The sequence below is a fragment of the Eleutherodactylus coqui genome, chromosome 5 (genome assembly GCF_035609145.1).
Source record: "Eleutherodactylus coqui strain aEleCoq1 chromosome 5, aEleCoq1.hap1, whole genome shotgun sequence".
In the NCBI taxonomy this organism is placed as follows: domain Eukaryota; kingdom Metazoa; phylum Chordata; class Amphibia; order Anura; family Eleutherodactylidae; genus Eleutherodactylus; species Eleutherodactylus coqui.
Window position 1 is genome coordinate 164386248 of NC_089841.1, and position 27549 is coordinate 164413796.

The 27549-nt window shown below is 39.3% G+C and overlaps 1 protein-coding gene across 3 annotated transcripts; it reads right to left on the reverse strand.

Annotated features, from left to right (window-relative positions):
- Positions 1–469: 469 nt before the first annotated feature.
- CABP1 (calcium binding protein 1) lies at positions 470–25647 on the reverse strand. Of its 3 annotated transcripts, XM_066603635.1 has the most exons (7): positions 12698–12927; positions 11748–11909; positions 10540–10570; positions 3396–3539; positions 3081–3190; positions 2762–2909; positions 470–2543 (listed from the first exon to the last, which is right to left on the reverse strand). In XM_066603635.1, the coding sequence occupies exons 1-7, from the start codon at positions 12740–12742 to the stop codon at positions 2518–2520; spliced, it is 666 nt and encodes a 221-aa protein (XP_066459732.1). In that variant the 5' UTR covers positions 12743–12927; the 3' UTR covers positions 470–2517. The 3 variants fall into 3 exon arrangements, with proteins under 3 accessions (XP_066459732.1, XP_066459731.1, XP_066459733.1); XM_066603634.1 differs by lacking the exons at positions 11748–11909; positions 12698–12927 and adding an exon at positions 24856–25647; XM_066603636.1 differs by lacking the exon at positions 11748–11909 and having other exon boundaries at positions 12698–12924.
- Between the last annotated feature and the right edge of the window lie 1902 nt (positions 25648–27549).

The window sequence follows — 27549 nt, forward strand, 5'->3', positions numbered from 1 at the left end:
CCAACAGTCGTCCCAGGAATGATCGCTCCTGTGCTTTCACACAATAGCAAGGATCGCTCAGTGAATGGAGGCAGAGCAGGCCAGAGATCGCTCCTGCTACCCGCTTCCATTTACAGTAAGCAGGCAGTCATTCATAGGTCGTCATTTGATTTTTATGCTTGCAGAAACTGAATGACGAATGAATGATTGTTCATTGTTCAGTGAATGCCAACATTTACATTGAGCGGTTATGGTTCAGATTCTCGCTGGATTGTGGGAATCTGAACAATTATTGTTCATTACAAAAAGGCTCTTACTGTGAAAAATTATATTAAAAACTATTGTTAAAAAAAAGGTCGAGTTTTCTGTAATCCTCAAATAAGTATTTGTACCTTTTAAGAAAGCGGGTAGATTGCTTTCCTATAGTAAATTGTATGACGTGCAATTACAATGTGCTGTATCATTAACAACAGAAGTCATCAACTGTTTTAATAAAGGATTTTAAGGGTCATTTGAACATTTAAATAAAAAGTTAAAAATACACAAAGGCTAATCTCAACAGTTTTAAAACCCAGAACAACAAAATGAAGCCATTTGGGGTAGTATCTGTCATAACTTTGAGACCTGAAGATAATTGAGAAATGAACTGAAATAGTTTTTGGGATAATAGCTTGTGCTACATTAGGAATGTGTTTGCAGCCAAAATGTGGTTGGTAGCCTTTAAGTGAGTGCAAAGTAAAAGAATCCTATACATAATACACATATAATAATAATGTTGTTCCTATATTGATGTAGTTGGCACTGTTGGTTCTTATTAAACCAGACCTTTAGAAAATGCAATCATTAAATAGTAAATGGACAAGAACAAACACATAAATACACACATTATGTAACATACCAGTATAATATGATGGTAGATAGTGCAGGAAGGGAGCCAAGAGGAGAACTAGTTCTAGATGTTCACTATGACCCAGAAGTAATACATAATATCTAACATGCACTTCATTCTCTGATATAGATGTTGTTCAAACACGAGGATAAGTTTTCCCAAGATTCCCCTGACTCATATGCTGGAGGGACCTGTACCCTGCGGGGGCCGTGGTGGAAATGCTGGTAAAGTGAATGGCCAGTTCAAGCCTGAAGGTAACTTTCTTACACTGTCTCATTCCATCAGACACGATATCCTTCTGATGTTATGGGCTATCAAAGCAAGTGACATTGATTTGCTTTACAAGGATAAAGCTGGAGGGACAAAAATATTAAAGGTCTTGTGATTGCAGAACAGGATTTTTGAGGTACTGGTCTGATTTGCTACAGGAACACCTTTATCTTGGACACAGCTGTTTATGCCTTGTGATATCATTTACTGAGAATTATAATCCATGTAGTAGAGATTACATGAGGATGAATGTGTATGATCATGTCTAGGAAAAATTGAAAATATGGAATATGGAAAATGTTTTCAAAGTAAATACAGACAGGAATTTCAGAAGTGTGCAGCTATGTAAAACTCAGAGTTCAAACCATAGCTATAGGCTAATGAAAGGAAAATAAAAAACATATATAAACCATAATCTGAATTTCAGCAAAAATACCATTCCTGGTGGGTATGGTTGCTGCAGTTGCATGGTAGCCAAAATAAGAGTTTATGGGCATTAAAGGTTTAAGGTGCATTGCTTGCTAAGGATCCGAAAGAGAATGAAAGATAACAAACCTTCACTGCAGCACATTACCATATTGATACCACATTGCTATCGTTCTTTATTTTTCTGCTTTGAAGATAACAAAGTGGATTTCTGTCTAGGCCACATGCAATATGACAGCAATGTAAACTGTAATGAGTTTAGAGGGACACCAAGAAAACAAGATGGATAATATGTAAAGAATGAATGTAGGAATGGAAATAAATAATTTTTAAGTTTGACATTATTCTTGCATTAGTGGCTACCATACTCGGCTATTGATTTCCTTGGACTGCCATAGAAGATTGCATCAGATGTTTCACTAGGTAAGCTCTAGGGCTGCGTATAGTCTCTGCATACGTATCTATATTCTATACATTTCCTTTCATTGTAAACCCAGAAGGATTATTATGTTCTAGTTATTTATATCTTGGAAAATCCTGGAAGCAGAATCTATTCTATTATTGCACAAATCCTCTGGGAGTAAAGTCACATGAAGGGTGCTGGCTCATGCACACGTAGGTTTGCCTTTCCCATTCGTCTGGAGACTTTTTCATGTTGCACAACAGTCAGAAATAAGCCTCTTAGGGTTCCCCGTATGTAGGATATCACATCAATTGTTTGGGATGGCACACAAGAAGTCAAAGCAGCAGGGGTTAGGTGGAAGAATGACCTATGCTGTATTCCATAACAAGAGTCCTGGAAGAAGGCAGGTGGCACTACCTCCGATATAGGGATATTATGGCTGATGTGGGCACTGCCCTTTCAAGTCCAGGACATTAGTGGGTAAGTTCAGGCACACCTCTGCCAATGCAGCACAGTCAGATGGAGGACATGGTCATCCGTTCACCAAAAGTCAGCGAGACATCATGCGAACAAACTCTGTACAAAATGAAAAAAAACCATAAATGAGTGCAAGGCTTAAAATCTTGGCTTGAATAACTAATCATTTTATGACATGTTAAGCCCATAAGCCAGTCACGTGGCACATAATAATTTCCAACATAAATAACTAAAAATATTCCCAAACACAGTTTTAGCTTCTCTAATATTAATATATTAACCAGATTATGCCGTTAGGATAACTGTACAAGACTAACCTTCAAAGTCCACTTGTCCATCTCCATTAAGATCAACATCTCGAATGATATCTTCTATGTCTCTATGACCAACTTGTTGTCCCAGGAGCTTTTTCATGGCTTCCCGTAGTTCACTTGTACTGATTTCGCCGTCTCCATTTGTGTCAAACTAAATGAGGGCACAAAAGGTCCTTATTATCTTGATGACTAATTCAATAAGAAGACTTAAACACTTCTAAAAATGACTTCAATCACGCGAGAAATTTCAGACAATGAGAGACAATAGAGGCAAGGTTGCATGAGTAATAGGTATTTAATGTATGGTCAAGGCATTTCTTACCTCCTTGAATGCATCCCGAAGTTCCTTTACACCAATCATATCAGCTGTCTCTGCAAGTAGCTTAGGGCCCATTAGTTCTACAAAATCATCAAAGTCCACATGACCTCCAACTAAGGTAGAAAAATGTAGAGAACTTGAAATCCATATAAAGTATAGTGATCACCTATGTAGGATATACAGTAGTGTCACTACTAGGATATGTCTAGAATGTATTTCTAAATTAATGATACATGAGGTTTAAATGTCACAGTTCTTACTGTTTTGCTACAATAGACTTTTTAGTATGTTGAAAAAAATCTGTTGAACATAACTCACGGTTCATGTTGATTTGCTGAGATAGTTCTATCAGTTCCATCTCTGTTGGCATGTATCCCATGGTCCTCATACAATCCCCTAAATCCTTACAGCTGATGTATCCATCCTTGTCTTTATCAAATTCTTTGAAGGCTTCTCGTAGTTCTATGGAAAATATATTAGTGTAAAACTTCTAAAGATAAAGATCCTGCAAACACGAAATCTAGTTAGAAATCCTAAATTGCGTCAATTAAACCTTTACAGCATACATGGCCCGTAAATACTGACTAAAAGTCCAGTTGGAGAAATCTCTAGGATTGCTCCCAGGTGTTTTCAGCCTTATAGGAAGCTTAGGAGTATGTTAGAATGTGTCTGTAAATATAATGGACTGAAATAACACTACTTTTGGTGGAAAAGACCCCTTGGACAATTGTAATCCTTTAACCTAATATGTGTATACTGTATAAACGTACATGTGAACATAGCTTTGGCTTATAGAAAATCGTACACTGACCTAGACACTTGTATTCCCAGATGAGTGATCTAATCAGCCCACTGCAGGGAATGGGACACTACCTGTATACTGGCAATGTCCTATTCTCTGCAGTGGGCTGATTCAATCACTTATCCGGGAACACAAGTGTCTAGGTCAGTGTACGATTTTCTATAAGCCAAAGCTATGTTCACATCTATGTTTGGGGGTTCCGTTTTCCTGCTCCATTATGGGAGCTGGAAAGGGGAATCCTCTGGCCGAACAGATCCGTCTTATGACAGAACCAAATGGTGTCAAACGGACCCCATTGACTATAATGTTGTCCATTTGGGTCTTCATTCATTTTGCATGACGAGTTCTAGTTTTTATAGGAACCTATTTCAGATGCATAAAATGTAGTGAATAACTTTTTATTGATTTATTTTTTGCTGGGAGAGAATGAAAAAAAAAATGTCACCATTGTTTTTTTTAATTTATTTTTATGGCGTTCACCGTGTCATATAAATATTATGTTAATTATGACAACACCAAATTTATATAGGTTTTATTTTACCATTTTTGCACAATATAAAGCCTTTTTTTTACTAAAAGTCTTTTTGTGTGAGTACATTCCAGGACCAGAGCATTTTTATTTTTCCATCAACAGAGCCGTGTGGGGCTTGTTTTTTGTGGGATAACCTGTAGTCTTTATTAGTGGTACTATTTAGAGGTATATGCAACTTTTTTAATTACTTTTTATTCCTGTTTTGTGGAAGGAAGATGAAACGTCTTTTTGTCATTTTCTTTTTTAGTTGTTATTTTTAACTGATTAAAGATGTAATATTTCATACTTATTATGGATATGGTGATACCAATTCTGTGTAGGGATTTATTTATTATTTTTATTTTTTAAATATTTAAAGCCTTGTGTAAGGGGAAAAAAGTAAAAAAAAAAATGGAGGGTTAGACGGTGTAGAAGAGTAATAAGTCCTCCTATTCATTCCTTTTCTTGGAAAAAGACTCTTATATTTGCCAAATATGCTCTTTCATTGATGGGAGGGTGATAACATGAACATAAATTCATGTCACCACCTCCCCTATAACAGGGGCACAGACAGGAATATCGCAGAAGCTACCCACTGGTCCCCCTCTTACTATTGCTCCTCTACATACTGACTGAAACGTAACAGCTGTAAATTCAGTAGTCCTGACCCCACTTCAAATGGCTGTAGCTCCGGTCCTGCAAGTGCTACCAACATTCTTTTGGTGTAATTTTAAAGCCACAAAGCATGTCAGTATCATCAAAAGAACTAGAGCTACAGCTGTTTAAATTAGACTGAGCTCTATTTGGCCAAAACTGTTATGTCCGTTTCCTGCAGAATGAACGGAGCTTGTCCTAAACTGTAGAGGGGTTAATAAACTACACAGTATCCTAACCTCCTTATATGGGCTCAGATTCCATACCATATATAGAACATGGCACACGGGCTGGCACTAACAGTTGTAATACTGGGCTGTATAGCTATCTCATATTTCTTGAGACTATGATTCTGAACAAGCCTCAATGGCTAAGCTGTTGTCACCCACATATTCTCACCCTACTCATCTTCTCTTTTACAGAGTCAACGGCAGAAAACACAAACTCTATTGCTACCCCATCCTTGGGCAGACCCTGATGATAAGGACAACAGGTAGAAACCTATGTTTTATATTGTGGGAAGAAGAACAATAATGATATACAGGTGCACCGTTTTCCTAATTCTCTCTAGATGTTATAATGTGTTTGATATTTACACACTCTAGTAGGACAATCCTTCCTTCCTTGAGCTGTTCTCACTACCAGGCATCTGTCAGTGGAAAAATGTAGGGGTATACTATATATACGATGTGTGCATGGGAAATGTCATGGACTCCCTTCACCAACTTCAAACTGAGAAAAATGTTCCACATTCATTCAACTTGGCTTATTTACAACAACCCCATGCACTGCGGGCATAGTTCCCAGGTAGATTGTTTATTTCCAATGAATTTTGTGTCCCCTGTTTCCTTCTTAAGCCTCCAGACAAGAAGGCTGTCTCTATACCATACACAGCTTGCATCATTACAATGATGCAGTACAAGTGAAAGGTAGCAGGAGTCCCGAATTTAAAGTGTAACTCTGTATTAACAGAAGTGCTCTATAGCAATATACACAATATACTGCATGATACACACCATGCCATATATACACCCCCGAGGAAGCCATCACGAAACATGCGTTGGGGTGCAGGTGACCGAGGGTGGTATCATGTGGTAAAACTAGTTTATGATGATCTTTGTGTGATCCCAGCTTTTCTTTTGATATGTATTTTAATTATTTCATGTTACCTTTATTTGAACACTGTGGATCTCTTACTACAACATATGTATTGCAACTGAATTGCCACATCCTGTTCTTGCTCATTCAGTTGTCATCTACTCCTGTGTATGTTTTTAATTGTCTTTTTATATTTTCATATGTATAAATAAAATTTGATACATTGTATTCAGCTCTATGTGCGGACCTATTTATTTGAATCAGAATTTAAAGTGGTGAAGGCCAGCTACCACTTAGTATGTGTGGCCTTATCTGCATGCCGGGGAGTGGCTAGGTGGTCCCAAACAAGTGAAGCCTGCATTAAAATCAGCACAGAAGCCCCTGCATAGACAAAGAAAAGGTCTGCTGTAGTGGCTGCTACAGAAGGAGAAGAAGCAGATGGAGAAAATATAGAAGCAGCTGGATCACTTGCAATGAGGACCCCTCAACACGTAGGAGGAGAGAGTCTCCCTTCCAGCTGTTTCCCAACACCAAGGCAGCGGCGTTGAAGGTGAAGTGCTACTGGTTCATCAGTGAGGAGACCGGTGAATGAGATCGAGCGCTATAGAGAGGCTCATACCTGGTAAAGTAGATGCCGGCACCAGTTATAAATGCACTCTATTCCCCGGGTTCAGTTAGGTATAAAATCTCTGGCCAGGGTGGAGGAGTCTAGGACCTTATGGGATTAAATGGTTTATGCTACCCTACGGTGTAGAATATGGCACTATTTTAGTGCAAGGTCTTACAAAGGTATGTGTAATACGATATGTTTATTATGATTGTTATGGCGCAGCAAAGCTCTTTCTGTGTGATACAAGTAAGGCCTGATAGTGAGCAGCATTGTATGTTGTACGTTATACGTGATAGTATGATAAAGCTGTAGACAGCGGTGTACCATATGAAACTTTCATGCATTTAACGAAGTTGATCCGAAAAATGTGCACTGAATGTCTAAACTGAAGTAAGACTCAAGAAAAGTAAATTTTGGGAAAAGACTTCCTTGTATTTACTGGGTGCCAAAATTTTGGCAAGAAGGTGTAAAGCCTCTGTAAGCTATATACTAAGGGTGTGTAGCTGAGAAGTTTCCACATGACCTGGCAGAAGGAAGATCAAAGTGGAATCCCAGCAGCCGCCTGTATTTGACATTGTAGTTAGAGCCCTGCACATGTATTAATCAGAAATATCAAGAGGCGAATTGCCAAATTCTAGCTAGATCAGACATACATGGTAAAAGCCAAGGTTGACAAGTGTCTTGCTGTTGCCACTCAAGGAAATCCGGAAAGAGATGTACTATTCAATTTGTTATGTTGTATGCTGTAAAGAATATTTTGGAACAAGACATAATGTTAAGATGTAATGTTTAAGTATACGAACCCTCCTGTGGAGTGATTTCATGCACATATTATTTATATTTTGATTAAGTGTATTATCGCTGCATAAAATATGCATCCATCTCCATCTGTCAGCACCATCAGAACATACTATTAACCTGTTTCAACTGGTTCCATAACTGCGGATAGAGAGAGGTAGGAGGCTCCAAGGTATGCTAGTACCTAAGTAATGAAGTACCCTTTAAGTAGGCTGACCTCGTCTCTAAAGATTCGGGTGCCGGCAGGGGAGAGCGGTGAGTTGCGGGAGTGAGCAGGGAGGAGCCGGGGGAGAGAGTGAAAGAGAGATCCCCCCCCCCCCCCGTTCCTCCCCGCCGCTCCCCGCCCCCCGCCAGCACCCAAATCTTTAGAGTAGAGTAGTTTGCCTTAGCAAGTACGCTCGCTCATCTCTAATGGGGACCCTATTAGATGTGTGTACATTCTCTACTCATGTCTCTGGGAGTAGATAGTGAACTTCACTCAGAGAATCACTGAGTATAGGACTTTTCTGTTTTTTTTCCTCTTTTTTAGTTCTATTTGTATGTTCTCCATGTGTTTGCATGGGATTCCTCTGGGTACTCATTTTCTCTCACACTCCAAATAACATACTGATAGGTGGATTTAGACTATGGACCCCTATGGGGGCAGGGCCCAATGTAAGTGATGACAATCTCTGTACAGTGCTGCAGAATATCTAGGCACTATATGAAGTAAATATATAAAATATAACCGTTTCTGCACATTTTATGCATGTTCTTTATCTCTTTATTTTTGTAACTATTAAAGAGAAACTGCACTTTTAAAAAGCTTTTGACATATCAGAGCAACATGTCAAAAGTCTTGATCAGTAAGGGTCTGGATGCTGAGACCCTCACTGATTGCTGAAATTAAGGGATTGAAGTAGTCACGCGAGCACTGTGCCCCTTCGGCTATCATCGTTCTTTGTCAGCTGCCCTTGGCAACTAAAGAAAATGGCATAGACTTAAATACACATCTACACGTCAATCTTTAGCTGCCGTAAAGAGAGCTGGCAAGAAACGAGGACAGCCAAAGGGGCACAACACTTGGGTGAGTCCTGCAGCCCCTTCATTTCTGCAATAAGTGGGGGTCTCAGCATCTGCAGTCGCCACTGATGAAAACTGTTGACATATCACACTGACATGTCAAAAGTTTTTATTAAAGGTGCAGTTACTCTTTAAGCACTGTTTCTTTGTATATTAAAGCCTAAAACTTTAATAGCTTTGCCTTGTTCCTATGACGATCCCTAAAGTATCTTTGTAGAGTATAAATTGTGACTTGTCTATATTACATATTGACTCTGAGGGTACACTTAGCAGCAGTAAGTACATTCTATGTTTGTGGTGTTGGGACTTATCACACATATTTAATAATGAATGGCAGCATTGGTTCCTGGGTATGTGTTGTGCTTAATTTGTAGACTGAGTAAGGGGTAACTATGAGATTGAGCTATGTGTTCATTCCTTATATTTGCACCTACGTCACAGTTGTGAAGAGCGCCTTCTGTAATAGCCCTAATTAATTACATATTTGTAACTATTACTTAAAAACCTGGAGAAAGACCTCTGTAAAGGGGACACATTATGCAAAACGTTTGCTCTTAAGATGTAATATAAATGATTATTACTATATGTCCTTATGTGATCATATTTTCTGATGAATTATTATTAGTTCAAGGGAAGTTTTATGCAATCATGTTTTTCTTTTTTTTAATGATAACTGAACTTGCTTCAATATACAGTATAAACATATTTACAATCTATTTGCAACTTTCTATCTTGCCCATTGACAGCAAGGGTAAATAGCCACAAAGTTATTTAGTAATATTCAATACCGACCATAACTCACATTCCTCTTACTGTATGCATTTCATTTTTTTGGCAATCCTTTATCGCTAAACATCAATATTAGTGTTTAATGGTTTACTTTCAGCCCACTGAACCAAACAGTTAACATTTTAATGACTATATTTAGGATGTCAATTATATAATCACAATATACAACATCCTTTCACTGTAAAGGCCCATTTACACTAGCAGATAATCGCTCAAAGATTGTTCTTCATGGGGGGAGGGGCGGGGACAATGCTATCAGCAGTCCCCCGTGGAGAATGACTGATAAAACTGATTGCTAAAATCAAGCTCACTTGATTTTAACGATCAGTGAAAAGAGCCCGAAATGCGGGTGCCCCACGCCCATTTACACGCACCGATTATTGCTAAAACGATCGCCGATGAGCGAAGTTTTAGCGATAATCGTCCAGTGTAAATGGGCCTTAACTAATGTATATAATGTATGTAACATTGTCTAATAAATATACATTCCCTGTCATTAACACATTGGTCTTTTAAGACATTTGACATTTTACCCTCACACATACTTCTGTCTGCTATACTCTCATCCAGTAGATCCAACTTTTTTAGATAGGCACCTAATAATTGCATAGCGTGATTCATTTCTTAGCTTCCACATACTCTATTGGCAGAGATGGCAGATTACAGTATCACATTATGGTACAGTTGTCAACTGCTGCCATCAGTCCAAATGCAATTATGCCTGCTTTGATTTTCCCCTCCACATGAGTCTATCTCTGAGAAGCATCATAATCAGTGTTTTTCTCTTTCATACAAACAGTATCTGTTAATTGTTGCTTATTTAGTATAGTCATATCTATGTGTATATTAAAAAGTACTTGTTGTTCCAAGCTGGCATTCTTACATTGCAATCACAAATCTCTATGACACCTACCACACTCACTACATTGAAATTACATTATAATCATTATTACTCCCCATGCACTTATCCTTATTACACTACAGTATAATAGCTTTGTTATACCATCTCTCATAGTCACTCAGTGTCCTATTCCCCATGCTTTCACTTAGATATACTTGCATGCATCTCAATCATTGAAAGCAAATAATTTCTCTTAACATTTTATGGATTTTCCATTATAAATTGCATTTTGTTTACCTTCTATTTCTTCTGGACGTAGCTCTCTGTCCTAAAAGAGAACATATTGAATCAAAGATTAGATCTAAAGAAGGGAGCAGTGAAGTCAGTGAATGAAAGGGATTAAATGTTTGAACTACAATAATCTGAACAATAATTACACAGAAGCCAGTGGATGTAAGGGAAAGACATTGAATGCTCAGTCATCTGGGTCTGTCCATGCTGCTTGTAGTTATTTGTGCACAATATCTTGTTCTTCTCCTTCATCGCCAATTAATAAGCATATCTTTAAAGATTATGCCAGCATTGCAATCAAATGATCAACACATTTTCCCTTGCATTGCTATAGCTGATTCCCTGCCTAAGTTTCATCTGCCAGGCTTTTGTATGCCACAGTATGCTTTTCATTTTTTTTTTTACTTACAAAGTCAACAAACAAGACATGGGATTAGATTTGTGCGGTTATGGGCTATTAACATTCTCTAAAACAGCATTGATGATGCTAAAAATTATTTTGAATAATAAACCATAAGAAATATTAAAAATAAAATCAGTTTTTGTATTATTGGTCCATTGACATGATTATTATTTACCAATAGCAGCAGGAAATTGTAGAGCTAGGGTGTAAAATGTCAACTACATGTTTGAGTTTAGATACAGTTATATCAATGGAATGCAATATTGCAGGGTATTGGTAATGGCCGGCGCTAACTCGATTTCATATTGATCACTGGAACTTTATAGACTAGCATCAGAATTGTTCCACAGAAACTTATTTGTGCCTTATAAAATATAACATAAAATATTTACTGTGGGCAGACCTTTATAAATTTCATATATTTTTTTTAATTAATGGAAAACTGCATTGCTTTCAGAAATTACAATTGGAGACAGGTATTTGGTTCATTTGCAAGGAGTAAGACAGACATGCGGTAATTATGTAAAATCTAGATGGAAAAGGAAACATGAGTTGGAGTTCAGGTCTGGTCAGGGAAAGGTTTAAATTTGCACACGTACCAAGCTCTCATACAATAAGGATCCACTATTAAACAAGCATATACTTCCACAGAATGGATGCAGATAGGAGCATTTAATCATTTCTTCTAACCTCTAAGGGGATATGATGATAAATGAGTGAGGTATCACATGATTTATGATAGCAGTTCAGTGTGAAAGGTGGTTCCAGTCACACAATAATGGGGATGATGGAAGGGTCAGAACTCACGTACAGGCTGCCGACTCTCAGCGAATCCCTTTCGGAGAAAAATACAGGCTGGGCCCAGCAGGTTGTGCATCACTGCGCAGTTCTGAGCCAAAAGCATAAGAGGTCCCTGAGCACCCTCTTCCCCTGTCTGCGCCGGTCTGAGGTAGCTTCTTTCCTCCTGGTGCATCTTACAACATACAGAGTGTTACCAGCACACTAAAGGGTCAACACCAAAACCTGGGTCCTACCTGAGCCTTAGCTTGCAAATATGTAAACTACTGAACTCTTTTGGGGTCTCAAAGAATTCGCCACCCCCCCAATCTAGTATATTTTTAAATTGAACCTTCTGAATTCCTTCTCTACATCCATAGGGCCTTTTGTGGTCTTCTATATCATATAATCCCTATTACTAGCTTTTAACAATGCTACTTCTCCCTTCTGTTCTTTAACAGTTTTTCTATGTGCTTATGGCTCGGTGTATGAATAATTCTCAGTCCCTGTTTTCCTTGCCACCTCTTTTCCCTCCTCCCATGTATCTCCTCTCTATATAAGGAACTGTTTTAGTCTGATCCTGTCGGACCTTCCATTCCCACGCCTTTATAAGATATATTTGCTTTGCTTGTCTCTGTGGGTCCTTTGGGAACATACAACCAGCTTTGAAGAACACATTACAAATATAGAATATAGTCTAACTTTAAAAACAAGTGAGAACTAGATGTGAGTCATATATACATATATAAAGCAATGTGGCCATTATGGCTCAGCTGAAAAGGTCTAAAATGAAATAAAGGACACATAACAACTGAACATGAATTTTTGCTCTATTACGGGGAAGTACCTGAGGCTTACTGCAGTTAGATCCCCAGATTTTTCTGTACATCCTTCTCCTAGCAGCTTCCTCCCCTTTGTGTTTTTGTGCAACCCATAAACCCAATCTCATCCTTCGCTGCAGGTGTTACTCTATGGGAAACGTACCTTCTGTGAGAGGTTACGAAGAGGAGACTTCACGCAATTCCCCATAACACACAGTACAAAGAAGAGGACAAGCTTTCCCAAGGGGCTAGAGATTGAGAGGGCAGCAGCCAGCGAGGCATCCCGCACTGTGAGCGCCTCTGAGCCTTGGGGGCAGTCAGCAGAGTCCCACAGATTAGACCCTTTGAGCCGCAGATTGTTTCTCTGATAGAGCCTCTGATTACAGCAGATAAACTGCAGCAGAAACTATTCCCTGATGAGCTCAGAGAATCCGGCTAATTTGGAGCTGGTCCCCCCTTCCCCCATGAGCCTTACAGCTTTTCAATGACATGATGTGGGACAGATCAGCTGGAGGCGGACACAGGATTCATGACACTGACGTCGGCTCTGAACAGCGCCAGGAACCTTCTGATTTTGGGATTTTGCTGGAAACCTTATGCCTTTTGAACGTTAGGAACATCGCTTAAAAAGGGGCAACACTATGCTCATCCAACCACAAAAGGGTTAACTCCATTGGATTTCCTATATTTTACTATGGTTGCCTATTCAGGGATGCATGCTCTCCAACAGGCACAATACAAAACGACACAAGCTGTCAAAGAAAGGACAATATACTATTGTGCATTCTATAAGGGGCACAGTCTGACCGTGTACCACTCATGGCTATGATAACGCTTCATATCTGCGTCAAGTATATATCATAGGACCTGCCACACTACAATGACTGCAACCTCAAGACATCCCAGAACAAGACAAAATGTAATACCAGATAGGACCGCCTGCTGGAATACACTCAGTCCTATATGAAAACAATAAATTGAGAATCATCCTGTGTTGGAAAAGTGGTTCAAGGATGTTAATCTCGAAGATCAAGCTGAACAACAGCCTCTTACTCAAACCAGAGGTGAATGAGAATGATGGTGCATGCTTATCACTACAAGCATGACTAATATATATATATATATATATATATATATATATGTATATTTTATAGTAATTAGTGGTGGACGGTAAAATGTCAAACATGTATTGATCAAATTCCCTTGACAATTTCATCTAAACACATCTTCTACATTCGGGATGATTACATTGTGGTGTGCTGTCACTGCTATTCTATAATGACATTGACAGAACAGAAATTACTTGCCAGATAATCAATCTACACATTACCCTAGTTTACCACTGACACATTCAGCGGGTTTCTATTGATGCTGATGAAAGATGAAGACGGTTTTGAGTTGCCAATTATTATCTAAGTCAGACACATCACATATGAATAATACTGAAGGTCAAAATGTGTTGGAAAATGTGGAAGGAATGTTGAATTCTAGCTCTGACATGATTCTAGTTTTAATATTACGTCATAAGCTAAAGTCCTACTTTAGTAATACGAGCAATCATCTTCTTGAAACTGCAAGCAACACAAGTGTAGGAGGTCAAATTCTTACAACCCAGCAGTTACTAATTGAGATTGTTAACATACGTTTATGTACTTTAGAACAATCATTACTTTCCCTCCATCATCATTAGCCCTGAGCCATGCAATCAGGTGCCAGAATTCTCTGCACATCGCATTCTGTATCACTTCTTTCTCATGGGTGGTAGTAGAATGCCGGCTCTGAAAGATTTAATGCTTGCACTTGTGGTGCTGTTTGGTTATGACACAGGTAACCTTATAGGTCTCATTACAGCTGGTATGTAAAGGTGGAAGAACTTAAAATCTGAAATATGAAGTGTTTGTCCTACAGTGAAGACATTTTATTGAAGTGAACCTCTATTCCTTTTACTCAGGAGCCATTTTCAAATTCTAGAGATGTTGTCACATATAATTTTAAAAGGAAAAAAGTCTGCTAGAGGCTCTGGAAACCTTTTTGCATGAAAAACCAATACACATATATCTTACTAAGTCCCTGCAGAAAAAATGATGCACTTATCTGTTTTCGCATTGAGTTTTCCTTCTCATGCATTCTGAAAACCTCATACGTGATTTGCAGGCTCTCCTACCTTTAAGTTTCTGGCTTGGGGGAGCTCCTAGTACTAATCAGCTAGTCCCTCTCATGAAGAAGCACAAGCTCCCATGGCCCCTCTCCTCTTTCAGAGGCTGTGTAGCATAACCACACCCACTCAATACTACACAGTTATCTCACCTCTATCCCATCCTCTCTCCGAGTAGCTGCTTGTGGTTCACCCCACTGCTTATAAAAGCATAAAATTTACCAGGAGTGAATTACAGCCCTCTGTAATGGAGTTTTCTCTACTCTCTCTCTCTCTACTCTCTGTTCTACTGATCTTTTCCACCATTACAATCCTCTGTAACAGCGCAGTAGAAAGGCAGTGAATGCATGTTCAAAACAGGGGAGCAGGCTAGGGGAGGAGCTGTCAGTTTACTCAGTCTGACAAAATTTGATTTCAGTCCTCTAGAGAAATTTGAAATGAAAACCAATTACAAAAAGGCTTCATTTCCAAAAACACATTGATTAAAAGTAAAAAAAAAGTGCAAGTGATATGGGTTTTAAAGTTACCTGCCACAATGTGTTTTTTTATCGTAATACCAAGTTCTAGTAACGGTATAACATCACTGTTGCTAATATCACAAAATAATTTCTGCAACCGACAATAGCTAAGAAGCCGTTCGAAAAAGTCTAAGGACTGCATATGACTTCCAAGCCACTGGTTAGAAAACACTGCTCTATTTCAGCATAACAGGTGTTTTTATGAGCTCAGCTTTTTAAAGGATTTTTTTGAGTTAGTAAATGGTTAAAAACAACAAATTAAGTTATACTCACAGTTTTTTTCCTCCACCGTTTCAGTCCTGCCACTTCCGTCCTCACTAGCAGTCGGTGTTTATTTTGGCTGCAGTGGTAACTTTCCATATACATACCATAGAGCAGTTTCCCAACTCCAGTGCTCAAAGCACCACGACAGGTCATGTTCTCTGGATAACCTGTAGCAAGAACACTTGTGGCAATATCTGAGGCACTGACAACAATTATGTCACCTGTGCAACACTGAGGAAATCCTGAAAACATGACCTGTTGGGGTGCCTTGAGGACTGGAGTTGGGGAACACTGGTATAGAAAATTGGGGATTGGACATCGGTATATCCATCACCACAAGTTTATTGCGGTAGGAAATACACCCAGCAACACTTCAGCTCAACACAAAAGCTTTTTTTATGTTTGAAACGTCCAATCTCCTCATGCTACTGATGGATAGATAAAGGCTGTTCCTGCATTCACTTTATTGTGGAAGAAGTGTGCTATTCTCAATATATTTGTTCTTCAACTTATTCCACATACACACATGACTGCTGCAGCCAATCACTGGCCTCAGCTGTATATGGCTCGAGTCCACTGATTGGCTGCAGGGGTCATGAGTGTATAAGAACACCATCACTACTACAGTTTGTAAACAGAACAGCAATGAGGACGGGAGCAATGGTACTGGAGTGGCAGGAGAAAAGAGCCATGAGTATCACTATGTTTGTTGTTTTTAACCATTTAATGCCTTATCCAGAATTTTTCATTAAATTCTCAAAAGCCCTTTAAGGATAATTTTAAATCATAATTTGGATTATAATATAGAACTAATGAAAAATTACATATCTATTTATGTAGCCATATTTTTCATGGTGGTGTTTTTGCAATGCAGAATGTGCTACCTTTGTCCATTTTTGCCTATGTATTTGCATTCATTGGTATTATTTTCTATTGGGCAAACACAGATTCACTTTACCCAGTAGAAAACAAAACTAATGACAGCAAATATGGAGGCAAATAATTGATGAAATACATTTGAAATTTTATCTGCAAAACATCAATGTCGCGGACGTGTTACAAGATGCTGGTGTGAAACTGGCCAAAGGCAGGCTGGAGGACTCTCAGTAATTCATTATGAGTCTAATTAAACTGGTGAAATGAACATATTTAAAGGGGACAGGTAACCAACATTTTATCTATTAAAGTGTTCTAGAATATACCTACTAAGTAATGTCTAAGGACAGCAGAACCATCATTACAGGGCAGACTGCTCAAGGAGCATTCATCTAAACTGTGAACTTTGCCAGATAATACAGACAACTATACGACTGAGCATTACTTTCTGTCTGCTGCCCTGCATTTATTCCTATATTCACTACAGTGAAGGTAATGGAAGACAAGATCAGGTAACAAGTATATATATATATATATATATATATATATATATATATATATATATATGCTGTGTGTCTTAAAGAAGAAAAATGGACACACCGATATAAAAGGCAAGGAACTATAACCCTATACTGAACTGCAAATGACTCCCTTGCTGTTCCACTTTCCAACAGCAGAGGGCATGCCTAAGACATGTCACATACTTTAGATTTGTCTTAGGGGTGACACTACAAAGCTCTACTGAGCTGACAGATGAAAATGCGCAGAGACTGAATGTACACTAAAAAAAAATGAGGACACTCAAGATTTCTCTGGAGATGATACATCAAAGTATATTTCATATATCATTTAGACATTGCTCGACAGCTCCTACCGAAGTCACCTGTAATCTCCGTACAGGGCACAGAATGAATTAAAGCCATGATGAGAGAAAGGACTGAGTGTAATAGAATAAGTAATCAGAATCTCAGGAACATAGCCATCTGAAATTCCAAAAGCATGATAGAACGTTTCTGTTCTCTGTCATTTCAGCTCCATAGGCTTTTTAAATGTTACTATTGGAAAGCTTTGAACATATTTGAAATTCTGTTTTATTAATACTCCAAACATTACTGCACTGACTTCTGTGGTTAGAACTATTTAATACATAAAACTCGGTTGTTACGGCCAGAGTACAAACTTGCTTCATAGTGACAGCTGGAAATAGCAGTGTTCTGCGCAATGCATGGATATTGCCATGAAATTATGATGTAGTGGAAATTTGAAGGTTTTGATCTGTTATAAACTAAACATAGAAGTCAAAAGTTAAGAATCCGACCTTCTTGCAATTTGACATTTATAATGTGCATTCGATACTACTTTGCCCGAAGGCAGAGAGGGAGAGGTAAGGTAGCGTAAGTTATGTTCACATGACGGAATTCAACATGGATCTTTTTGTGCAGATTCTGCCTCTAAAACTGCACAGAAATATGTGGCTATAAGCCGTGTATTTCTGCTGTGGATTTTGCCATGGATTCGCATGTGGATTTAGCCATGTCAATGAACAAAATACGCATAGAGAGTTTCCATTGCAATTCCACATGGATCCGCATGAAGAACTGACACTTCACTTCTCCATGCAGAATCATGTCTGAAATACTGCACATGGATCCTTGCTCATTGACAAGTCTAAAAACTTGCATGTGAATAAGCAGCAAAATCCGCCGCAGAATAGCCGTGGACTTCTTGCCTGGTTTTAGAGGCAGAATTCACGCAGAAAAATCCATGTCGGATTCTGCCATGTGAACATAGTCTTATGTCATTAGTGGACGTAATGATGAGATCAATATAACATCAAGCATCTTACAAAGATTTGGATGGCTCCAGACATTTGACTCACCCTTTATTTTATTTGTTGTGTGATTATAAGCATAAAGGGTCAGGCATTGATTTGAAGGAATGCTGCCATCCACTAGGTGGCGCTGCAGAGGTATTGTTCCCTTTTCCTTACTTGCATTATAAACAACATCATAATGCAAATAAGGAGATGGAATAAATTCCCGGTCATTGTAACAAGGCTTGAATAAAAAGTCTGACTTTGGCTTGAAGGAGTGCTGCCTTTCAATAGGTGGCACTGTGGAGGATTTATTCCATCTCCCTTATTTGCATATTACCCAGAGGAGCGTGCATGGCCATTTGAGTCTCCTTACTTAGTTTATAGTTGCTCTCCCTAAGGAGAAAAGATAGCGCTTTAAACAACATCATTTTACTGTGGCTGGACTACGGGAGACAAAGAATTTATGTGTTTTAGATATGAAATAATGACATTAAAGGACTTGTTTATAAAAAATGCCACACTTGTCCATGGACTGTGTCTTTTATTGTGTTCATGTGAACTTTGATATAAATTAGCTCTTCTCCAAAAGGAAGAAATTTACCTCAAACCAGTCAAAGAAGAGACTCCTCCAAATAGGAAGAGACTATCTTCTGTAGACAGTTGTTTCGAGGGTTCTTGTCCCTCATCAGGACAAGTCAGGGTAGCTAATTTACTTCCTTTTTTCATAGAGCATTGCCTGAAGTAGGTCTCCAAATACCACTGGATTTCTTCAATGAGAACTAGTTTCCCCCCAGAAGTGAGCCTATAAAATTATAAGAAACACATTTTACTGTAATATGTAATAATCAAGTGTTATTTAAATGCCCCATCATGCTATCCAAATAGAGAAAAAAAGTGCTTAAAGGGGTTGTCCAGTTACTATATGAAAATGTAATGGCAGGTGCACATGTGCTAAAATAACAAATCCAGGGTTACTTACCTATCCTCAGCCCCAGCAATCTAGCCTGCGGTCCTTCCAAGGTTTGTTGTGAAAGATAACATCACTGGATATCACCTGACCACTGCAGCCAACCACTGCCTGTTCTCCTGGCATTAGCACTCACATCCTGGGTGCCATGATGCTAGGAGTTCGGAATGGTCATGTGGCAGCCTCTCATAGCCTGCAGTGGTCAGGTGGTATCTGGTAACATCATCTTTCACCAGAGGCGTAACTTGAAGCTCCCAGGCCCCGATGCAAAACTTGTAACAGGGCCCCCAACTATAATGCTTTACTCATAGTACTGTGCTTCCTATATGGAGAAGAGAGGCCTTATGGGCCCCCTAAGGCTCCTGGGCCCGGGTGCAACCGCATCTCCTGCATCCTCTATAGTTACGCCCCTGCCTTTCACAATGACTTCTAGGAGGACCGCAGGGCTATGGTGCTGGATCGCCACAGCTAAGGACAGGTAAGTAATGCTGGATTTGTTATTTTATTACATGTGCACCTGTTATTAAATATAGTAACCAGACGACCCCTTTAAGCATAGTTACCATTTTTGTGCTTCTCTTGGGAAAGGACAGCCATCTTACTCCTTTTCTGGTGCTGGAGAATATCATATCTGGACCATAATTTAGCAAACAACAATGGCAGGAAATTATTCCTTCATCCTTCCAATGAGAAACGTAATCTCCAGAGTTCCCTTTCAAACTATACCTACTAGGTAGCAAGCACTTTTTTAGGGCTCATTCACATAGATGTGTGCAATTTTGTTCTGTAAAAAACGCATCATTTTCACTGCGTGTGTATATGCATCACGTGCGTTTTTGCTGCATACGTGTGGGGTTTTTTTACATTCGTGTTGCATCTGTGATGTCATACGTGATGTCAGCTTTGTCAGAACTCACAGAAAACAGGGTGCGGAAAAAAAAATGTAGTGAACACAGATACATAGACGCAGCCATAGACTTTAATGGGTGATTTTGGTCCATGAATCTGGACCTAATCTTTTCTCATCTGTACTATTAACGCACAAGAATCCCGATAGTAGAGACAATGAAATCAATGGTTTAGTTTTGTCTTGTTATGTGGCTGCATAGATGGACTAAAACACGCCAATCTGTTTAAGCCCTAAGGGGCCTATTCACATCACATTTGCTTATCCTTTTCAGATGACTATCTGATGTGATTTTTAACAGATCTGTTAATATAGGTTTTTAGTGGGGCTTCTGTCATTGTAAAAAGTGTCCATTTGGCTTCGGTTGACAAGTGTCTGTAAGGGTCTATTTTTGCAGCAGGACAGATAAATGGAAACAGTCTCATCTTTCCTATTGCACAGTGAGATCCTGATAGATCCATTTTTTTGTACAATGCAAGTCTTTGGCAACAAGATGCTATGGGATAGATATCCTGTTGCACCATCCTGTTTAACATCTGTTTTTTCTGTTATATGATTTTTTTTTAAAAAGTTTGTTTTGACGGGATAAAAAAACGTGGTGTGAACATAGCCTAAAACGAGCAGGAGACTGGAGCACATGATGTATGTAAAGGTCACTAACCCTTTACATACATTACTATCCTTTACATGCATTACTAACATTTTCATATGTAATTATATTGATAATAGAAGACATATTGCACAGGGCTGGCTCAGCTATTACCTATTGTTTATGGCTTTTCCCAGAGAACAGTTACTAATTAATGATGGTGTCCTAAAATATTAAGGAATTATTGATAAGGAATTAGAGCCATAGTAACATAATGGGTGCACTGAGGCACAGTAGCTTTAGAAACGGCTACTAAGACACAAAACTGACATATTGGGGATATTAGCAGGGTTGCTAGCCTGAATTTTTCATTTTTATGGATAATGCATGTAAAAATCACGGACAGCCTGCATTTTTTAGCGGACACATCGGAAAACCATAATAAATGATAATGATAAGTAATACATACTTACTGATATGAACTTATTACCAGAATTTACTGTGAACTGTAAAATGATGAAAATGAGAGTCATCATATACCGCTCGAGTATCACTAGCCTCAAAAAGTTTACGGACGCACCTCATTATTTTCACGGATACTAGGAAAAAGTCCAACATTTTTATGGGCTATCCAGTAATTTCTGGACGGTTGGCAACCCTTGATATTAGTAATAGCAGACTCGGAATAATAATCAAATGGTTGGTTTACATCCTAACTACTACCCCGAGATGATCCCAGGGAAGTAACAAGTAATCATGGTACCCTTTAGCAAAATTTGGAATGAACTAAATGACCACCTCTAGCAGCAAATTTTGATGATGGAAAGGTTATCAATATTTCAGTTTTTACTTTAGCACAAACAAAAAGCACACAGTGATGTCACAACAGTAGATTAATTTGCACAGTGAAGTTACAGCACAGGGATAATGCACAGAGTGATGTCACATTATAGGGATAATGCACACAGTGATGTCACATTATAGGGATAATGCACAGAGTGATGTCACATTATAGGGATAATGCACACAGTGATGTCACATTATAGGGATAATGCACAGAGTGATGTCACATTATAGGGATAATGCACACAGTGATGTCACATTATAGGGATAATGCACAGAGTGATGTCACATTATAGGGATAATGCACAGAGTGATGTCACATTATAGGGATAATGCACACAGTAATGTCACATTATAGGGATAATGCACAGAGTGATGTCACATTATAGGGATAATGCACAGAGTGATGTCACATTATAGGGATAATGCACAGAGTGATGTCACATTATAGGGATAATGCACACAGTGATGTCACATTATAGGGATAATGCACAGAGTGATGTCACATTATAGGGATAATGCACAGAGTGATGTCACATTATAGGGATAATGCACACAGTGATGTCACATTATAGGGATAATGCACACAGTGATGTCACATTATAGGGATAATGCACACAGTGATGTCACATTATAGGGATAATGCACACAGTGATGTCACATTATAGGGATAATGCACACTATTATCTCACAATTCAGAGATAACATACGTAGTAAAGTCACAGTACATGGATAAAGCAGACAGTGATGTCACGATAGTGTAGCAGTAATGTTACAATACAGAGATAATGCACATAGTGATGTCACAGAAAAGGCATGATCTAATCAGTGACATTTACAGCTTTCAGCACAGGCATTATACAAACAGTGATGTCACAGATCAGGGATAATGCACACCGTGATATTATATCATAGTACAGGTATAACGCATGCATGCAGGTATAATGAACACATAATATCATACTAAAATAACAATGCAGTGATGTTACAGCCCAGAAATAATACAAAAAGAACCCCCCCCCCCCCTCCCAATGTTCATACTGGTCACTGACTGCACCTTATGCCTAAGTGAAGGTCAGCTCCCTAGCAGTTGCTATGTCTTCTACCCTGGTAGTTTACACCCATGCTTGTCCCCCAACTCATACTCTTCCAATTGGGATGGGTTGATAGATTTATTTTAAATCAATTATAAAGGTAATAACATATCCTTTGCATCTCAGCCGGTTGAGCATGTGCAATGCAAGGTCTGTAAAGGGGAAACACAGCTTGCTCCCTCATACTTTTTCAGTTTCATCAGTTTTTGCTGCATGGAGGAACCATCACCAAACGCTAATGCAGTTTCTACTTCTTTCTAAGGGCAATTTCAGACGACCGTGATTTTGTTCTGGTACAAAACAAAACCATTAATTTCAATGGTTCCATTCTCGCTAGTGGAAATTATAGGACTTGCCCTATCATTCTCGCACATAGTTTTTCTACATGTAAGAAAGATAAGGCAAGACCTATCATCCGTCTTTTTTTTATCAAACTTGTGCGCAATAGTGCGGAGTTTGAAAAGTAAAAAAAAACAAACAAAAGACCCCACTGGTTCAGGCACTAATACACTCTGTAGCGGCAAGCGTATTAGCGCATGCGCCCATCTCTTTAAGCCCTAAGTCAGACAATCCAACTGCTGTATATTAAACACTTGTACATAATTTTTATCTATTTCGCAGATATTCTGCAGCATTGTACAAAGACTGCCATCCCCCCTATTAGATGTATCTAAAGTTCACAGATGTATCCATTCCAACTGATGGAAATCTGTTCCTTCAATCAGAAACTGTATCAGAACTGTTTAGATGTTTTATATAAGAATAGTGGCTCTTTTTTTACAGTCTCAAACGTTTTAGTCTCAGTAAGCAAGGCAAAAAAAACAGAATTACAATTGCTGACAACAATAAAATAATATAATTTAATGATATAAAACATACAATATTTTATACAATAATATATAGAAAGATGTGAAAACACAAATGCTGGTACAGACAGAGGTCTAGGTATTTAAGGTAAAAAGTAAAATAACGTATAAAACCAAGCATTTCGGATGCCATTATAATTCTCATAGGAGAAATCACTCAACTTTCCCAGATTCCTGAATGGCAAATGTGCCTAGTTATGCAATAATATATCCCTTGCCTGTATTGCTCTATCATTTGGCAGGTTTGCTATTCAGAAGTCTTGGAAAGCTAGCTGACAAACCCTGTTAGAGTTGTAATTGCAGTCATATTACAATATATAATGGGCCAATCAAATGTTAAACAACTCAAGATATTATAATTACTAATGCCTGTTTGACTATAGGGGATTTGTTCTTAAGAATATAATACACTGTGCAGATCAATTGCAGACACCCAGCATGTTAAAAAACAATAGTTGTAGTGGCTTTGGTGTACCCTGACCTTTTTATGTCTGCTATTGTGCGTCAAGGTTGGTTTTTTACCTAAGGGCATTTTTAGCTTGAGATGATGCCAAGTTCTGGGTGGAGCAGGCCTCTCTGCTGGATCATATTATTTGCTAAAAAGCCCAAAGTGACCACCACTTTGTATATATGACATTACTACAATCAACACAATGAAGAAATATTTCAGAGTGCATGAAATGACTAGGAGCTGTAATATACATTCAAGCATGCAATGCCATTCACTGATGGCAAGATAAACTATCGTGACATTTGCTATGAAGCCTTATAATAGTTATGCTGTAGAGGAACCCATATGTATTAGTAGCCTAATGTTCAATGTTTCATATTTAAAAACAAAGTACAACGTAAATAGTTTAAGACAAATGCAAGGGTATGAAGATACATAGAATGCACAGCTAGAATAGACTAAGAGTTATACAGGAGCATGTTGCAAGTGTAAGGACATTTCTACCATTCTATACTTTCTGCAAAAAAATGTAAATTATATAATTTACCCTAAAGTGATATTATACATCATGGAAAGATCAATAATGCAGCTCTATCGGTGCATTTCTGTTGTCATATACCATACACTTTTAGTTTAGGGAGTTATTATGAAAGGAGTCAGTACATCTGTGCTTCCCATTGCAATAAGTGTCTCCATAATGTAAATACAAAGAACTATTCTAATATCTCAAGGACCTAAAACACTGTCGAGCTAGGCTTTTACAGATTTGCCCATGTGGTTATGGTTGTAAACCTGCTAAGAACTCAGATTAGTCAGAGACAGTTGGAGAAATGAACCCCAGGACAAGAACTCCTTGGTGGAAGAAATCACATCGTTCATAAAGTGGCACAGAGGAAATGAGGGCAAAAGAGCATCATAAGCAGGATTTGGAAGTGGTACACTGTGCAAAAGGGCAAGTAGATAAAGAATTCTCACCTGACCAAACACTGAGCTGAGGATGGGGTGCAACTCCACAAACAGGGGCTCCATGTCGGGTTCAGGATCACTGTCGCTGCTCTTTGCAGGAGGAAGGTCATTGGCTTTGAAGGGTTGAGTGGAGGTGCCTTCAGATCCCTTTCCAGGGTCCTTCTTCCTTGCCTTCTGTTCTTGGCTACTGTCTTGCCTTGGAATAGGAGAGCCCTGCTTGGGGCTGGGTGTGTGCTCCCTCGGACTGGGTGGATAGTCCCTAGGACTTGGTTGATGATGCCTGGGGATCTGGGTATTGTGCCTGGGACTAGGGGATTGTTGCTTAGGGCTTGGAGATTGCCTGTGGTTATATGGAGACATGTGCTGGTGAACATGATGGGTATTTTGGGTCTGACTGACATGAGGTTGGTGAGTGGGGGTGTGTTGATGATGACTTTGATAACTGGGATGATGCTGGATGTGGCTGTGGTGGTCAGGAGGTGGGCTGCTGGACGGGTACTGGGGGTACACAGCAGGGTAGCGATGGTGATTAGCATGGTACTGTTGGTAATGTGGGCTCCCCGGCTGTCTGTTCCTTCTGCCTCCCTCCTGTTGAGGAAGTCTTCTCATTATTGGAGGGCTCTCGGTGGTCCGTGGGGACTGGCGTCTTCTTCCCCCAGCAAGTCCACTATCCCGGGGGTGGCATAGAGGCCTCCTATAGCTTGGATCAGGCTCATGGGGCAGTTGGTATCTAGGATGAGGTCTCCTGGCCTCGCCAGCACTGAGAAGGGAGCTGCTGGACTCATTCATGTCGCCGGCCAGGGATCGATCACTGCCATAGGGTCCTCAGTGCAGAGAGAGCCGAGCTAGAGCCATGGTGCACGGAGCACGTCTGTTCAGCACCACAGTCTACTGACAGCTCCTGCACACAGCTGAATGGGAGGGAGGAGGGAGCTGGAGTGGAAGGGAGGAGCGGAGCAGAGAGGAAAGGTGGGAGACACAGGGGAGAGAGCTGGAGGGAGAAGAAGCGACAGCCCTGCACTAATGCCACACTATATCACGTCCTCATGGAGTTATTGTTCTCTGTAAGCAGCCAGGTCAGACGTTGATGAAAGGGTTTTCAATTGGATTGCTAAGTGAAGCTCATAATCATGCTGAACCCCTGAAAACATTACTCCAACTTCATTCATGAGAACCTCCAGAAAGTTTTCTATCCATATTAGTGAGTGAGGGCAGTGACTCTTTCCATAAGCTCTTGTTACAGTGTGTCTTTTTAGCTTCATTCTCTGTCACCCACGTAACATTTTTTTTACCAACTTTTTATATGTATTGTATAAGGTGCAGAATAATGATAGAAGTCCTTCTAATAGGTAACACTTCACGAGTGATTAGTGTGGATGCACAATTTGCACATTTGTTTAGTTCTGCATGGTTTGAGTTCTTTGTTAGCAACATTGGTTTTAGGCAAAGCATGACAAAGCCCGACCTTGGGAAAAACTGAAACAAGGTCACCTGCATCTTCTGTGTCTTCAAGAAAAACATAAAAAACTTATGCTTCACTAAAAATAAGAATGCCATTAATCGTGTATCCAATCAGCAGAGTGTGGGGAATTTGAAAGCCTTTGATTTATTTTGCCACTCTTTTTGATTGAAGTATAAGGCTAGGGCTTTAAGGCGACATGTGCTGCGCAACACGAAAATGGCAGTGTCGCACTGCGACATCACGCGTGATGATTGGCAATGGTGTTCATTATGACCTGCCACATAATGCAACTACAAGGTAACAGTCACAGAAAATCTAACTTGATTTCATTTTTTGTCACAGGTTGCAATTTGCATGCAACTTTTCCACCATAGACATTACTGCGAGTTGGCTGCAACCTGTTTGCTTTTTGGCATTTGTGTAACAGCTAAATAGCTGCTCTGAAACAGTCACATGACAGCAAGTCACAGATAAGTCATATAAATGCATTGGTCGCGTAACGTTTCTAAGACTTCATGTCGCAAAACGTGTTGTCGCCCTGTTACACAAGCCGATTATTGGGCCCAAACATTTCTCTGAACACTCATTCGCCCAACAATCAGGCGTGTAAACAGACAAACGATTAGTTGATGAACGAGTGAACGCTCATTTGTCGGCTGATCATTTGAGTTTCGCTGAGCATAAAAGTGCTCACTGATTTGCGGGACATCTTCACATTGCAGCTTTCTTTTATACTTTTTGGATCCACTACTGAGTTTTACCTCAAAACTGACACTAAACTGTATGTGTGATACCAGCCTAAAAGACAAATACTGAAAATATATATGGCTAAATAAGTGGCTGGGGAAAACTCTAGCAGGGTCACTTCACCCACATACAAAAAATTCAACAATGAGATGAATGGCTAGCATTATTTCTCTGTTTTCCACACAAATGCTATTGATGACCTATCCTCAGGATAGGTCATTAATAGTTAATCAGCTGGGGTCCACCACAGAGTACCCAGGCTGATCAGCTGATTGGGCCCTGTCCATCGATGCCGCAATACACAGAGAACGGAGCATAAGCTGCTGCTCCAACCCCTGTGTAGTGGCCGACTCTTGTAATTGCAGGCACAGTTGTCATTGATTTTAATGACAACTGTGCTTGCAATTATAAATGCTGGCTACTATACATGAGTCGGAGCAGCAGTTTTCACTCTGACCTCTATGTTTTGCAGCACTAATAGCAGGCGCCGGATT

Excerpts from the sequence above, each read along its gene's own strand:
- CABP1 (XM_066603634.1), bottom strand. The coding sequence starts at position 25,635 with ATGAATGAGTCCAGCAGCTCCCTTCTCAGTGCTGGCGAGGCCAGGAGA. Across the intron at positions 10,571-24,855 it reads TCAGCTCAGTGTTTGGTCAG|GACAGAGAGCTACGTCCAGA; the intron begins GTGAGAATTCTT and ends GTTCTCTTTTAG. Across the intron at positions 2,910-3,080 it reads TTCGGGATGCATTCAAGGAG|TTTGACACAAATGGAGACGG; the intron begins GTAAGAAATGCC and ends GCCCTCATTTAG.